Genomic DNA, 14,115 nt, shown 5'->3' with positions numbered 1-14,115 from the left:
CGGGGCCCTTGCGGAGACGCCCGAGAGTGACCCCGCGCCGCGCCTCCCCCCCCACCCCGGCCACTGCCCGCCACATTTCCTGCCGCGGCCCCGCTGCTTGCGAAACGCCCCCCCACACACACACCGGGACCTGGGGCTGGGGGGGGAGGGTACTCCCTCCCCCGGCGTTGCACAAGCACATTGCACGCACAAAGGCTCTAGCTCGCAGGCCCCTTGAGCATTGCACAAACGCAATACATTGTGCACGCCTTGTGCATTGCACACACACGTCCTCCGTGAGTGCTGTGCCCCCCCCAGCGTTGCACACACACCCTGAGCATTGCATGACCTCCCACCCCCGGCAGTGCACTGCACACGTGCGCGCGCGCACGCACACACACACACACACACACACACACACAGTGTTGCATGTCCCCTGCATACCATGCCCACCCACACCATGCATTGCACACCCATACTGTGCATTGCATGCCCCTCCCCACTCTGTGTTGTACTCCTAGGTGTACTGCACACCCGTGCACATGCATTCGCTGCATTGCACACCCCCATGCATTGCGCACACCTCTCATGCATTGTACACCCACTCTGTCCATCGTATCCCCCTGATGCATTGCACTCCCACTCTATACATTACACCCACTCCTATGCACTGGGCACCTGCCTGTGGCCCATCCCAGCCCCAGACTAGCATCCTCCCAAGGCCCAGCACAGCCCCAGCCCCAGCACACCATGCCACCAGGACCGCTGCAGCAAGCACTGTCAAGGCCTGGAGCCGCTGGGCTGGGCTGCTGCCAGGATGGGACACAGGCAGGCAGGGATGCGGCACAAGGGCGCAGCACCAGGCTTTGCAGCCCATCGTGACATTGTGGATTGCACCAGTGGCAGTGCATGAGCTGCGGTACCTCATTTTGCAGCCCATCATGGTGCTGAGCTTTGCAGCTGGCTGCAGTGCACAAGCTGCAGTGCTGACCTTTGCAGCCAGTTGTGGCATCGCAGATTGCTCTGAGTTTGGTGCACATGCGGCATTCCCTGACTCTGCAGTTGGTCGTGGTGCCCTCGAAGCCCACTGGCCAGGTGCCCGGTTGCACCGGCATCGCAAACCCACGCAGCAGACTTGCAAGCGCCAGCGATGCCCAAAGCAATTTATTAGTGAAGGGGAGGGGGCAGCTCACGCACAATGTGGGATAGCTCAAGGCTTGGGGCCGTCGAGCAGCAGCGGCACGTTGGGCAGCAGCGCAGCCAGCCATCTCCGCAGCCCCTGCACGGCACCATCCAGCGAGGCCCGCAGCTCCTGCACCGCCTCCTGCAGCCCCTGCTGCACCCGGAGGCCCTGCTCGCCAAGCACCTGCCCCAGCGCTGCCAGCCGAGGGGCCGCCCGCAGCGGCGGCAACCCCTGGCGCAGTGCTGCCGCCCGCTCCGCCACCCGCGCCTGCACCTTGCTGGCGGCGGCGGCCAGGCGGCTCCGCAGCTCCTCGGTGTCCTTGGCCAGGCGCTTGCGCAGCTTGCGGGTGTAGGCGGCCAGGCGGCCACGCAGGTCCTCAGCGCCCTGCTGCAGCACGGCCTGTGCCTCGGCGCCGTACTGCGCCACTCGGCCCCGTGCCTCCGCCATCTCAGCCCGCAGCCGCCCACCTAGCTCCTCCACGTCGCGCTGCAGCCCCACGCTGGCCTCGCCACCAGGGCCCAGCTGGGCCTGCAGCTCCACCGCCTGCGCCTCCAGCTCTGCCATGGTCTCCGCGATGAGGCCGCTGCCAGGGGGAGGGATGCACACTAGCACCGGGGCCGCAGAGCAGCCCCCTTTGGGTGCAACACCTAGTAGGCCTCTAGTGCAATGCCACCCCGTTGCCCCCCCCCCGGGGTACAACGCAGCCCCTGCACCCTCCCTCGGGTGCAACGCAGCCCCCCACGCACTCCCGCGGTGCAATGCAGCCCTGTCCCCCGCGCAGCACTGGTGCCCCGCACTCACTCAAGCTTGCGGCCAATCTGGGCGCTCTTCACACGCACAGTGCCGTTCTCCACCGCATGCCCCAGCTGGGCCACGTACTCCCAGAAGGCGTCGACAGCCGCTTCCCAGCCGGCCCGCGGCTCCTCAGGGCCCAGCTCGGCCCCACAGCCTGTGGCATCCCTGTCCCATGGGTCCCGGCCCCTGGTGCACGCGTGTGCGTGCACACACGGGCCCCAGCCACCTGCCGCCACCCTTCACGCATGTATGGGTATTTTCACAGGGATTTGCTCGGGGTGGGGGGGTATTTGCATGGGAGATTCATACCAGAGGAGTAGTTGCATGGGGATTTGCTCTGGGCAGAGTGGATTTGCACGGGGATTTGTCCTGGGGGGGTRGGGGGGGTTGCATGGGGATTCACCTTCGAGCAGGTATTTGCATGGGGATTTACCCCAGGTTAGTATTTGCAAGAGGAATTGCCCCGGGGGTATTTACAGGGGGATTCACTCTGCTTGGGGGGGATTGGCCGGGGCGGGGGGCAGAGGGGATTTGCATAGGGGATTCGCCCCAGGAGGGTGTTTGCACAGGGATTCACCCTGGGGGGGGGGGGGGATTTGCATGGGGATTCGCCCCAGGGGTATTGGCACAGGGCTTGGTGCTCACCTGCAAGCAGGGTGGCTCCCAGCAGTGCAACCCAGAGCTTCATGACGGCGCCTTCACCTGGGGTGGACAAGGGTAAAACAGGGCCAAACGGGGCAAAACAGGGCAAAAACACCCTCCCCCCCGTTACAGCCTAAACCTTCCTGGGCCCTAAAACTGCCTGGTTCCCCCATCTGCCCTGCCCCCAAACAGCCCTCCCTGGCCCCAAAACTACCTCATCCCCTGTCTGCCCGGCCCCAAACTTGCCTCTTCTGTCCCCAAAACTGCCTCTTTTCTCCCCCCAATTACCCTGAAACTGCCTCCCCCATCCCCAAACCTGCCCCATCCTGGCACCTGCAGGGCGTCGGGGCCAGCGGTGCTCGGGGACGGTGTCAGCGTCAGTGTCAGCACTGGCAGCTCTGCGCAGAGCTGTAAATACCCTGGCGCTGGGGCAAAGGTCCTCCCGCCCCGCGGCCGCCGTCACACGCGACGGGGACACGGGACAGGGCGGGGACGCAGCGCAGGCAAAAAACCCCCACAGCAGAAAAATTCCCTGCTCCCCCTCCAGGCAGTGTGTTTCCCCAGCAGCTGCCATCCCCATCAGGTCACTGACCCCATCACATCCCCATCCCCATCCCCATCACTGGCGCATCCCTGTCCCCATTGTGGCCCCGTCCCCGGTGCAGCCCCATCCTGGGAATCACGTTGGCAGTGAGGGGAAAGTCCAGGTGTCTGCGGGGACGTGTCCTGCCGTGTCCCTGTCTGTGCCGTGGGGACAGGAACGCTGCAGGCACCTGGGCTCCTGTCACATACCCAGAGCTGAGATTGCCACCGGCTGTGTCCCCAAACCTGTCCCTGTCCCCAGGGCCACAAGGAGAAACCCCGTAAACCCTGTCCCATCCCATCCCATGGCTCCTCACCGCTGGGCTGGGGACCAGTGACCCGGCCGCAGCGCTGCTTTGGGGGCCTGTGAAGCTGCTTGGGGCTGCTTTGCACCATGCAACCATTTTGGGGCTGTTTTGGGGCCGTTTGACCCAGCTGCGATGCCAGCAGCAGCAGCGGGGCTCCGACTGGCCGGGGCACCACACTGGCTGGGGCATCACAGCAGTGCCGCTTTGTTTGCCGCCGCCAAGCCCAGGGGCAGTGGCCCAGAGCCAGGGCAGCTCGGGGCCCCGGTGTCCTGGGGCCGGTCAGGCTGCTGCTAGGGGCCCTGATGTCCCCAGGCCAGGTCAGGGGCCCCAGCGTCCTGGGGCCAGTCGGGCCGGTGCTGGGGACCCTGATGTCCCCGGGCCAGGTCAGGGGCCCCGGCGTCCTGGGGCTGGTCAGGCTGGTGCTGGGGGCCCTGATGTCCCCAGGCCAGGTCATGGGTCCAGGGGCCGGTCGGGCCGGTGCTGGGGGCCCTGATGTCCCTGGGCCAGGTCAGGGGCCCTGGCGTCCTGGGGCCGGTCGGGCCGGTGCTGGGGGCCCCGATGTCTCCAGGCTGGGCCAGGGGCCCTGGCGTCCCCAGGCAGGACAGTGCTGGGTGCCTCAGCGTTCCCAGACAGGCTCCCCGCAGCTGCTAGCACTTCCCCTTTCCCTGCCGGTGCCGGCGCTCCCAGCGCACCAGGGTCACCTCCGGGCAGCCTGGGCCGGGCGTGTGGCCAACGCTGGCACTGGGGCTGCACGGGGGGGGACACGAGGGGGCCAGAGGGGCGGACGGATGGACGGACAAAGGCGCGGGCCCGCTGCCGGCTGTTTATTCGGCAGGATGCGGGGGGCAGCACGGGGCTGCGGCTGCCCCCCGCGGGGCGGGAGCGGGGGTCCGGCCCCTCCGGCAGCGCCTCCCGCCCCACGCGCTGCGGCCAGGCGCCCCCGGGGCCGGCGGGAGCAGACGGCTCTGATGCTGGGGCCAGGCCAGGAGCAGCAGCAGCAGGAGCAGCAGCAGGAGGAAGAGAACAAGGAGGAGGAGGAGGCAGCTCTAGCCGATGGTGAGGCCAAAGCCGCACTGGAACTTGTTCTTGCGGTGGTTGAGGAAGGCGCCCATGGCCAACGTCAGTGGCAGTGGCAGCAGCTTCTTCTCCAGCACRGCACCCACGACCCAGTTACTGTCCACCGAGCCTGCGGGGCAGAGCGGGGACATGGGGGACACGGCACAGGGATGCCACGGGGCACATCAGGCACATTGCGGGGAACACCGTGGGAATGTCATGGGGGATGCCATAAGGGACATCAGGAATGCCGTGGGGAGCATTGTGGGGGACGCCATGGAGGACATCATGGGAACGCGGGAAATGCCATGGGGATGCTGTGGGGATGTGATGGGGGACATCAGGGACACTGTGGGGACATCAGGGACACCACAGAGGATGCTGTGAAGGCGGTATGGGGGACTTCATGGGGATGCCATAGGGACATCAGGGCTGCTATGGGGCTGCAGTGGCCACTACGGGGCTGGTGCCCACCTCTGAAGAGCAAGTTGGCCTTAGGCAGGTCAAGCTGGTAGCCGAAGGAGACGCTGGTGTCCTGCATGCGGGTGCTGGCCTCAAACTCGACGCCCACCTGGAGCTGCGGGAGGGACGGTGGGAGGCGGCACTCCGGCGGGAGGCTTTGGCCCCGGCCCCTCCCACCAGCCCCACGCCGGCCCTACCTGCTCGTTGGCCTTGTGGTAGTAGGTAGCGTGGGCTCCCGCCTGCCCCACCGTCAGGGTCCCGATCCAGTTGGGCGCTGTGGGGTGGTGGCAGAGCTAAGCGTTGCCACTTGGCCGCTGCATCCCCACGTCCCCACGTCCCCCGTACCTGTGTATCTCCCGGCCAAGGAGACGACGGTGCCCTCCTCCCCCGGCCGGCGGTGGTAGACCAGCTCGCCGCCCAGCGCCAGGGCCGGCGTCACGCTCTGCAGGTAGTGGGCCACCAGGATGCCTGTGGGAGGGGACGGAGGGGACGGAGGTGAGGGGCGCATGGGCAGCGGCAGCACTCGGGGCCCGGCCGCATCTCACCTGAGCCCACCAGCACATCGGGGTTGCCCAGCGTCACAGCGGCCGTGAAGTCATCGCCCCGGTACTCGCCGTCCACCTGCCAGTTCACGAATTTGGCCTGCTGCGTCTGCAGAGACACAGAGGGGAGACATGAGGCCGCGGTGGGTGGGGGGCTGCCACAGACCCCCTGTGTGCCGCCCCCTCAGCACCCAGACCCACCTGGAAAGCCACCTTGGAGCGGAGGCGCCCCGTGAGCTGGTGGATGACCTGGGCGTTGAGGCTGCCGCTGTTGTCCATGTCACCTACCAGCACCGGGAAGGCCTGGAAGGGGGACACACGGATGTGGAATGGGAGGACGCGGGGATGCAGGACAGGGGGATGCAGAGACATGGGACGCAGGGACATGGGGATGCAGGGACATGGGAGATACGGAGACACAGGGGCACGGGAACGGGGAAACAAAAAGGGGGACACGGGGACACAGAAACACAAGGACATGGGGGACAAGGGGACACAGGGATGGCGGATGCAGGGGCACAAGGACGTGGGGACACAGGGATGGGGGATGTGGGGACATAGGGGCACGGGAAGGAGCTCCCCCAGCCACCCCCCCAGCCACCCCACACTCACCTCAGTGGGGCTGAGTTGCTTGGTGCCCACGTAGGTGGCCCCAAAGTGGTAGTTGGAGTCGCCAACGGTGCTGAGCGCCACAGTGTGGTTCACCTGGGGGCGGCCAGCGCAGGATGCGTGCCCGGCCCCGATGTCCCCGTGTCCCCCAGCCCCCACACCATCGGGACGGACAGCCAGTGCAGGACGCGTCCCTGTCCCAAACATCTCCACGTCCCCCACGCCACGGCGACGGGTGGCCAGCGCAGGACATGGCCCCCATACCCACTGTCCCCAACACCCCCGCATCTCCCGGCCCCCACGCAATGGGGACAGGCAGCCAGTGCAGGACGTGTCCCTGTGGCCCCCCAGCCACGGGGATAGGTGGGGAACACACGATGTGTCCCTGTCCCCAACATCCCCCAGCCCCAATGCCAAGGGGATGGGCAGCCAGCACAAGATGCGTCCCCGTCCCCAACGTCCCCATGTCCCCCACACCCCTCCACCCATGGAGACAGGTGGCCAGTGCAGGACGTGCCCCTGTCCCCAACATCCCCGCGGCGCTGGCCCCACCTGGAAGTGGTTGCTGAGCCCCTTGTTGACCGTCAGCTTCACGCCCTCCATCTGCACCGGGAACAACTCTGCGGGGAACGCGGCATCAGCCCCACAGCACTGCCCCATGGTACTACCCCGTGGAGTGGCACGGCCATGGGGCACAGCGCAGGGCTGTGGAGGATGGTGGGGGCAGCGTGGGGCCATGGGATGCAGAGTGGGTGCACGACAGGATTGTGGGGTGCCGTGGGGCACAGAGCAGTGCGATGGGGTGTAAATTGGGACTTTGGGGTGCACAGCGGGCACAGGGCAGGGCTGTGGGGCCCACAGGTCACAGAACAGGACCACAGGGCGCTATGGGGCACAATGCAGGGCTGCGGGGCACTAACGTCACCTGCGTCCCCCCACGTCCCCACCTTTGCAGTGGTGGTGGTGCTGAGGCTAGGCAGTGCTATGGGGCAATGCCGTGGGGTGCCATGGGGCACTGCTGTTCCCCCCTCCCCGTGCCCTCCACGTCCCCACCTTTGCAGTGGTGGTGGTGCTGAGGCTAGGCAGTGCTATGGGGCAATGCCGTGGGGTGCCATGGGGCACTGCTGTTCCCCCCTCCCCGTGCCCTCCACGTCCCCACCTTTGCAGTGGTGGTGGCACTCCTCAAAGGTGCCAGGGTTGGGCAGCACCATAGGGCAGCATTGTAGGGCAGGAGGCAGTGCCGTGGGGCACTGCTGTCCCCCCCCCATGCCCCCCATATCCCCACCTTTGCAGCGGCGGTGGCACTCCTCAAAGGTGCCAGGGTTGGGGAGCGGCTCCGTGGCGGTGCTGGGGGGTGTGGCGGCGGTGCCATGGGGCAGAGCTGTGGGGCGCTGGGGGGCACTGCTGGGGGGCAGTGGCAGCCCCGGGGGTGCTGGCAGCAGCCCAGGGCCAGGGGGCGGTGGGGAGCCGGCGGCCAGCGCGTTCCCCATGGTGGCTGTGGGGTGGCGGCTGTGGGACAGCAATGGAGTGGCTCCTGCAACTGCCCCCAGAACTGCCCCTGCCCCATGGCTGTCCCCGCCCCCCAGAACTGCCTCCCGTAACCACCCCAGGCCCCGCTACAGCCCCATAACTGCCCCATAGCCCCTCTCCAGTCTCGTAATGGCCTCAGGGGCCCGCTCTCACCTCATAACAGCCCCAGGGCCCTGTTCCAGCCCCATAACCACCCCTCCTGGGCCCCACTCCAGCCCTCTTAACTGCCCCAGGGCCCTGCTSCCGCCCCATAACCAACCCTAGGGCCCCATTCCAGCCCCATTACCACCCCAGAGCCCCACTCCCCCCYATAACCACCCCCATGGCTTTGCTTCAGCCCCATAACCACCTCCAGGGCCTCACTCCAGCCCCATAACTGCCCCAGGGCTCTGCTCCAGGCTCATAACAGGGCAAGAGCCTCGCTCCAGCCCCGTAACCACCCCCAGAGCCCTGCTCCAGCCCCATAACCACCCCGAGGGCCCCGCTCCAGCCCCATAATTGCCCCCAGGGTGCTACTCCAACCCCATAACCACCCTCGGGTTCTTGCTCCAGCCCCATAAATGTCCTGGGCCCCGCTCCCACTCAGTAACTGCCCGTTCCAGCCCCATAACCGCCCCAGGGCCTTGCTCCAGCCCCACAATCGTCCCAGCGACTCGCTCTAGCCCCATAACCGCCCCCAGGGCCTCACTCCAACCCCACTGCCTCCCCACGGGCCGCGCTCCCAGCACCCCCGCTGCCCCAGCTCTGCCCCCACCTCCCCCCGCCGCCTGTCGCGACATCTCGCCACCTCCCCCCCCACGCCGCACTCACGCGGCAGCGGCAGCGGCGCTAGGAGCCGGGGCACACCCGAACCCGCCTGCTTTCTCCGCCCCGCCCCCGCGCGTCTATTGGCCAATGCGGCGCCCACTCCGCCCCCCTCGGCCCGCCGCGCGCCGCTATTGGAGGAGCACCTCCCACTTTCGGGAGGCCGTTGCCCGCCTGCGCCGCGGCGCTCTGCTGGCCCGCCCCTTCCGGCCGCTGCCGGGCCTCTATTGGCTGTCGTCTCTACGAGCCCCACCCCCTGCAGAGGCTTTTTGGGGAGCCAGGCTCCGCCCCAATTTCCGGTTCTGCATTGCTACTGGCTACTGTTTGACAGAGCTCCGCCCCCTCTCGCGGTTGCCCTGCTCCCATTGGCCAGCGGTTCCGGGGCGGGACGGCGCAGGCGCCTGCAGCAGGTTCGGTTGCGAGGCGCGCAAGGTCAGGGCGCCGGCGCGTGCCTCGCGGCCATAGAGACAGCAAGGGCGTCGGGGCCAGAGGGGCCGCCCGGGCGCCGCCATCTTGGGGCGGTGGAGGAGCAGCCTCCGCCCCCAGAGGGCGCCTCTCCCCATGGCAACGGCCGGGTGGGGCCCCGCCCCGCCCCGCCCCGCCCCGCCTCGCCCCTATGGGGCGCAAATGGGGCACCTATGGGGACCCTCAACCCTACGGGGCGTCTATGGAGCCCCGCCTCGGCCCTATGGGGCATCTGTGAGGCACCGATGGGGACCTTCAACCCTATGGGGCATCTGTGGAGACCCCACTCAACTCTTTGGGGTGTTTCTGAAGAGCCCCCCCCAGCCCTATGGGGCATCTATGGGGGCATCTATGGGGATGCCACTCGACCATATGGGGGGGGTCTATGGGGACCCTCATCAAGCCTATGGGGGTGTCTATGGGACATTTGTGGGGACCCTCTAGCCCTATGGGGTGTCTATGGGGGCTCTCAACCTTATGGGGCATCTATAGGGGCTCCTCTGACCCTACAGGGTGGGTATAGGGTCCCTCAACTCTATGGGGTGTCTATAGGGACCCCCTCCAGCCCTATGGGGCATCTACAGGGACCCTTGACCCTGTAGGGTATCTATAGGAGCCCCCTCAGCCCTATGGAGTGTCCATAGGGAACCCCCTGGACCTTTGGGGTGTCTATAGGGACCCCTCTGGCATGAGGAACAAACAGGAGGAACTAGAGATCTGTGTGAGGTCACCGGGTCATGAGCTCATTGCAATTACAGAGATGTGGTGGGACAGCTTGCATGACTGGAATGCTGTCATGGACGGCTACATGCTTGTTAGGAAAGGCAGCCCAGGAAGGCGAGGTAGTGGAGTTGCTCTTTATGTGAGAGAGCAACTGGAATGCATCGAGCTCTGCCTAGGGGTGGAGGAGCAGGTAGTCGAGAGCTTATGGGTGAAGATCAAAGGGCAGGCTAACTTGGGGGACACTGTTGTGGGTATCTACTACAGGCCACCTGACCAGGAAGAGGAAGTCAATGAGGCCTTCCACAGACAGCTGGAAGGAGCCTCACAATCACAGACCCTGGTTCTCCTGGGGAACTTCAACCACCCTGATATCTGCTGGAGGGACTACACAGCTAGGCACAAACAGTCCAGGAGGTTCTTGCAATGCATTGATGATAACTTCTTGTCACAAATGGAGGAGAAGCCTATGAGGAAGGGTGTCCTGGGTGTCCTTGTCCTTACCAACAGAGAGGGACTGGTTGGAAATGTGAGAGTTGGGGGCAGCCTTGGCTGCAGTGACCATGAGATGGTGGAGTTCAGGATCCTGCAGGAAAGAAGTAAGGCAACAAGCAGGATTRCAACCYYRGACTTCAGGAGAGCGGACTTTGGGCTCTTCAGAGACCAACTTGGAGGAATCTGATGGGTTAAGGCCCTAGAAGGAAGGGGGTGGGGGGTCCAGGAGAGCTGGCTAGTATTCAAACATCACATAGGAATGCAGTCAGAGTATGTAGAGATGCGGTGAGGAAGGCTAAGGCCCAGTTGGAATTGAGTCTGGCAGGGGACATTTAGGACGACAGGAAGGGCTTCTTCAAATAAATCAGTAGCGAGAGGCGGACTAGGGAAAATGTGGGCCCGCTACTGGATGGGGCGGGGGCCCTGGTGACAAAGGCTACAGAGAAGGCAGAATTACTGAATGCCTTCTTTGCTTCAGTCGTCACCACTAAGGGCAGCCCTCAAGAATCCCAGAGCCTGAATGTAAAGGAGAAGGTCTGGAGAAAGGAAGACTTTCCTTTGGTTGAGGAGGATAGGATTAGAGACCTTCTGGGCAGGCTAGACATCCACAAATCCATGGGCCCAGATGGGATGCTCCCATGGGTACTGAGGGAGCTGGYRGATGTTGTTGCCAGGCTGCTCTCCATCATCATTGAAAAGTCATGGAGAACAGGAGAGGTGCCCGAGGACTGGAGGAAGGCCAATGTCACTCCAGTCTTCAGAAGGGCAAGAAGGAGGACTCGGGCAACTTTAGGCTGGTCAGCCTCACCTCCATCCCTGGAAAGGTGATGGAACAGCTCATTTTGGATGTCCTTTCCAGACATATGAAGGAAAAGAAGGTGATCAGGAGTTGCCAGCATGGATTCACCAAGGGGAAATCCTGCTTGACCAATCTGATAGCCTTCTGTGATGGAATGACTGGCTGAGTAGTTGAGGGGAGAGCAGTGGATGTCGTGTACCTTGACTACAGTAAGGCTTTTGACACTGTCTCCCATAACATCCTCCTAGGCAAGCTCAGGAAGTGTGGATTAGACAAGTGGACAGTGAGGTGGACTGAGAACTGGCTGAAGGGCAGAGCTCAGAGCATTGTCATCAGTGGCATGGAGTCTAGTTGGAGGCCTGTGGCTAGTGGCATTCCCCAGGGCTCAGTACAGGCTCCCACCCTGTTCAACTTCCTCAATGACCTGGATGAGGGGACAGAGTGCCTCCTCAGCAAGTTTGCTGATGACCCCAAGCTGGGATGAGTGGCTGACACACCCGAGGGCTGTGCTGCCCTTCGGGGAGCCCTGGCCAGGCTGGARAGCTKGGCRGAGAGGAACCTCCTGAGGTTCAACAAGGGCAAGGGCAGAGTCCTGCGCCKAGGGARRAATAACCCCAGGCACCAGTCCAGGCTGGGGGCTGACCTGCTGGAGAGCAGCTCTGCAGAGCAGGACCTGGGAGTGCTGGTGGATGACAGGTTGACCACGAGCCAGCAATGTGCCCTTGTGGCCAAGAAGGCCAATGGTCTTCTGGGCTGCATTGGGAAGAGTGCTGCCAGCAGGTCGAGGGGGGGGGGTGATCCTGCCCCTCTGCTCAGCCCTGGGGAGGCCTCATCTCGAGTACTGCATCCAGTTCTGGGCTCCCCAGGACRAGAGAGACATGGAGCTAGTGGAGAGAGTCCAGCGTAGGGCTGCGAAGATGATCCGAGGGCTGGAGCATCTGCCCCATGAGGAACGGCTGCGAGAGCTGGGCCTTTTCAGCCTGGGGGAGAGCAGACTGAGGGGGGATCTTATCGATGTGTACAAGCACCGGAAGGGCCCTCCCTTCAGGGCTCAGGTCCCTTCAGGTCAAGGGGACGAGGACAGACTCTTTCCAGTTGCCCCGTGCGACAGGACAAGAGGCAATGGGCAGAAATTGGAGCACGGGAAGTTCCGCCTGACCGTGAGGGGGAATTTCCTCCCCGTGAGAGTGGCAGCGCCCTGGAGCAGGTTGCCTGGAGAGGTGGCGGAGTCTCCTTCTCTGGAGCGAGTCAAAGCCCGCCTGGCTGCCACCCTGTCTACTGTGCTCCAGGTGACCCTGCGGAGCAGGGGTTCGGACTGGACCCTCTCCCGAGGTCCCTGCCCACCTTACCCACTCTATGGGTCTACCCCCCAACCCTACAGGAAGTTTATAGGGGACCTTCCTGGCTCTATGGAGCATCTGTAGGGACTCCTACGGCCCTATAGGGTGTCTATAGGGACCCCCCTGGACCTATGAAGTGCCCATAGAGGACCTTAGCTCTGTAGTGTGTCTATAGGGTCCCCTCCCATAATAGCCCTACAGGGATTGTTATGCCCCTCCCACACCTATAGCGCCCATAGGGTCCCCAGCCAATCAGGGAGGTGTCTCGCACTGGCGTCCCAGATGCTTTATTGGGAGCAACTGCAAGAGCAGAGGCGGCCCCAGCCCCAACCTGGCCCAAAATCCTTGGATCTGACCCCAAATCCGGCCTGGAATCACCAGGTCTGACCCTAAACCTATCCCAGGCCCTGCCCTGACCCAGCCCCACGACCAGGTGCCATCTGTGACCCGGCCTGGTGGCACTGTTGGGGTCCAGCAAGCCAGGGTGCTCCTCACCGTGGGGCCTGGAGCAGCCATAGGGCCAGGACCAGCCATGGGGCCTGGAGCGGCTGTGGGGCCAGGACTGGCTGTAGGGCCTGGAGGAGCCATGGGGCCAGGACTGGCCATGGTGAACGGAGCAGCTGTGGGGCCAGGACTGGCCATGGGGCCTGGAGCAGCTGTGGGGCCAGGACCGGCCGCAGAGCCTGGAGCAGCCATGGGACCAGGACCGGCCATGGGTTCGGGGTGCTCCCAGCCCCCCAGGTTCGGGGCGGCTCAGACATACACCGCAGGCGACATGACGAAGCCCGGCGTGTCGTACAGTGGGTTCAGCTGCTCCACGTAGCTGCCGTCCCCATCCCCGTCCCCGTCCTCGTCCCTGTCCGGCTCCTCGGCCGTTGGCAGCTCGTGGTACCGTGGGGGCACCCGCCCAGACGCTGGAATCCCTCTGGCCTCGGCTGGCGGCTCCACGCTGAGCGGCTGCAGTGGTAGGAGCTGGCGTTCGGTGGCCTGCGGGGAGCGGGCAGGGATGGGGGGGCGGCACGGGGCCCCGGCATCTGGGGGGTCCTGGCATCCGGGGGGCCCGGCGTCCGGCATGCGCCCCTCCCCGGGCCTGTGACCAGCACTTACCCATGGTGGCTCCTGCACCTTCTCGTGGGGGGGTGGTGGCTTGTACGGAGGGGGCTCGTCGAGGCTGGGGGCGAGACAGGGATTGTGGTGGGGCCCAGCACGGGGGCTGCCCCCATGTCCCTCCTTAACCCCATCCTCATCCCATCCCCTCCCTGTCCCCATCCCCATCCCATCCCATCCACATCCCATCCTGTCCCCGTCCCTATCCAGTCCTGCACTCACTCCCCGTCCCCATCCCCATCCAGTCCTGCACTCACTCCTCGTCCCCATCCCGTCCCCATTCCCATCCAGTCCCACACTCCTCGTCCCCGTCCCCATCCACATCCCCGTCTCCTTCCCCTTCCCGTCCTCATCCAGTCCTGCACTCACTCCTCGTCCCCGTCTCCATCCTGTCCCCATTCCCATCCAGTCCCGCACTCACTTGTCCCCGTCCCCATCCACACCCCCATCTCCTTCCCCTTCCCGCCCTCATCCAGTCCTGCACTCACTCCTCGTCCCCATCCCCATCCCCATCTCCTTCCCCTTCCCCTTCCCACCCCATCCGGTCCCGCACTCACTCGTCCCCGTGCGCCCGGCGGTTCTTGCGCTGCCGGCGGCAGATGGCAGCTCCAGTGGCCACCACGGCTGCAGCCACGACTCCAGCCACAATGGCACCGATGATGCCGCCGGTGGCACCGGCCCCGTCTGTCCGCGGCTG

At 65.0% G+C, this 14,115-nt stretch overlaps 3 protein-coding genes across 6 annotated transcripts in view; all 3 read right to left on the bottom strand.

The window, feature by feature from the left end:
- Positions 1 to 1,128: 1,128 nt before the first annotated feature.
- APOE (apolipoprotein E) lies at positions 1,129 to 3,181 on the bottom strand. Its single transcript, XM_085318552.1, has 4 exons — positions 2,933 to 3,181; positions 2,603 to 2,659; positions 1,964 to 2,111; positions 1,129 to 1,745 (listed from the first exon to the last, which is right to left on the bottom strand). The coding sequence occupies exons 1-4, from the start codon at positions 3,177 to 3,179 to the stop codon at positions 1,190 to 1,192; spliced, it is 1,008 nt and encodes a 335-aa protein (XP_085174678.1). The 5' UTR covers positions 3,180 to 3,181; the 3' UTR covers positions 1,129 to 1,189.
- A 1,117-nt stretch (positions 3,182 to 4,298) lies between these two features.
- Positions 4,299 to 8,570, bottom strand: TOMM40 (translocase of outer mitochondrial membrane 40). 3 transcript variants are annotated; one of them, XM_085318561.1, is made up of 10 exons: positions 8,499 to 8,570; positions 7,444 to 7,667; positions 6,711 to 6,778; positions 6,162 to 6,254; positions 5,751 to 5,852; positions 5,553 to 5,658; positions 5,353 to 5,475; positions 5,205 to 5,281; positions 5,020 to 5,122; positions 4,299 to 4,675 (listed from the first exon to the last, which is right to left on the bottom strand). In XM_085318561.1, the coding sequence occupies exons 2-10, from the start codon at positions 7,646 to 7,648 to the stop codon at positions 4,536 to 4,538; spliced, it is 1,017 nt and encodes a 338-aa protein (XP_085174687.1). In that variant the 5' UTR covers positions 7,649 to 7,667; positions 8,499 to 8,570; the 3' UTR covers positions 4,299 to 4,535. The 3 variants fall into 3 exon arrangements, with proteins under 3 accessions (XP_085174687.1, XP_085174688.1, XP_085174689.1); XM_085318562.1 differs by lacking the exon at positions 8,499 to 8,570 and adding an exon at positions 8,443 to 8,470; XM_085318563.1 differs by lacking the exons at positions 7,444 to 7,667; positions 8,499 to 8,570 and adding an exon at positions 7,318 to 7,388.
- A 4,399-nt stretch (positions 8,571 to 12,969) lies between these two features.
- The window catches only part of NECTIN2 (nectin cell adhesion molecule 2), a 5,286-nt gene continuing 4,140 nt past the window's right edge, over positions 12,970 to 14,115 (bottom strand). Inside the window, exons 5-7 of one of the 2 annotated variants that reach the window (XM_085318559.1) lie at positions 13,976 to 14,115; positions 13,419 to 13,482; positions 12,970 to 13,298 (exon numbers count right to left, since the gene is read on the bottom strand). The exon at positions 13,976 to 14,115 is cut by the window's right edge and continues 2 nt beyond it. In XM_085318559.1, coding sequence (XP_085174685.1) covers positions 13,065 to 13,298; positions 13,419 to 13,482; positions 13,976 to 14,115 — 438 coding nt within the window. In that variant the 3' untranslated portion in view covers positions 12,970 to 13,064. The remainder of the gene's footprint in view (positions 13,299 to 13,418; positions 13,483 to 13,975) is intronic. The other variant, XM_085318560.1, reaches the window with a different exon arrangement.

Source organism: Rhea americana, unplaced genomic scaffold, assembly GCF_003343005.1.
Source record: "Rhea americana isolate MKP2758 unplaced genomic scaffold, rheAme1 scaffold_540, whole genome shotgun sequence".
Classification (NCBI taxonomy): Eukaryota; Metazoa; Chordata; class Aves; order Rheiformes; family Rheidae; genus Rhea; species Rhea americana.
Note: the sequence above shows the minus strand (reverse complement) of the source record. Positions and strands in the feature narration are given on the sequence as shown.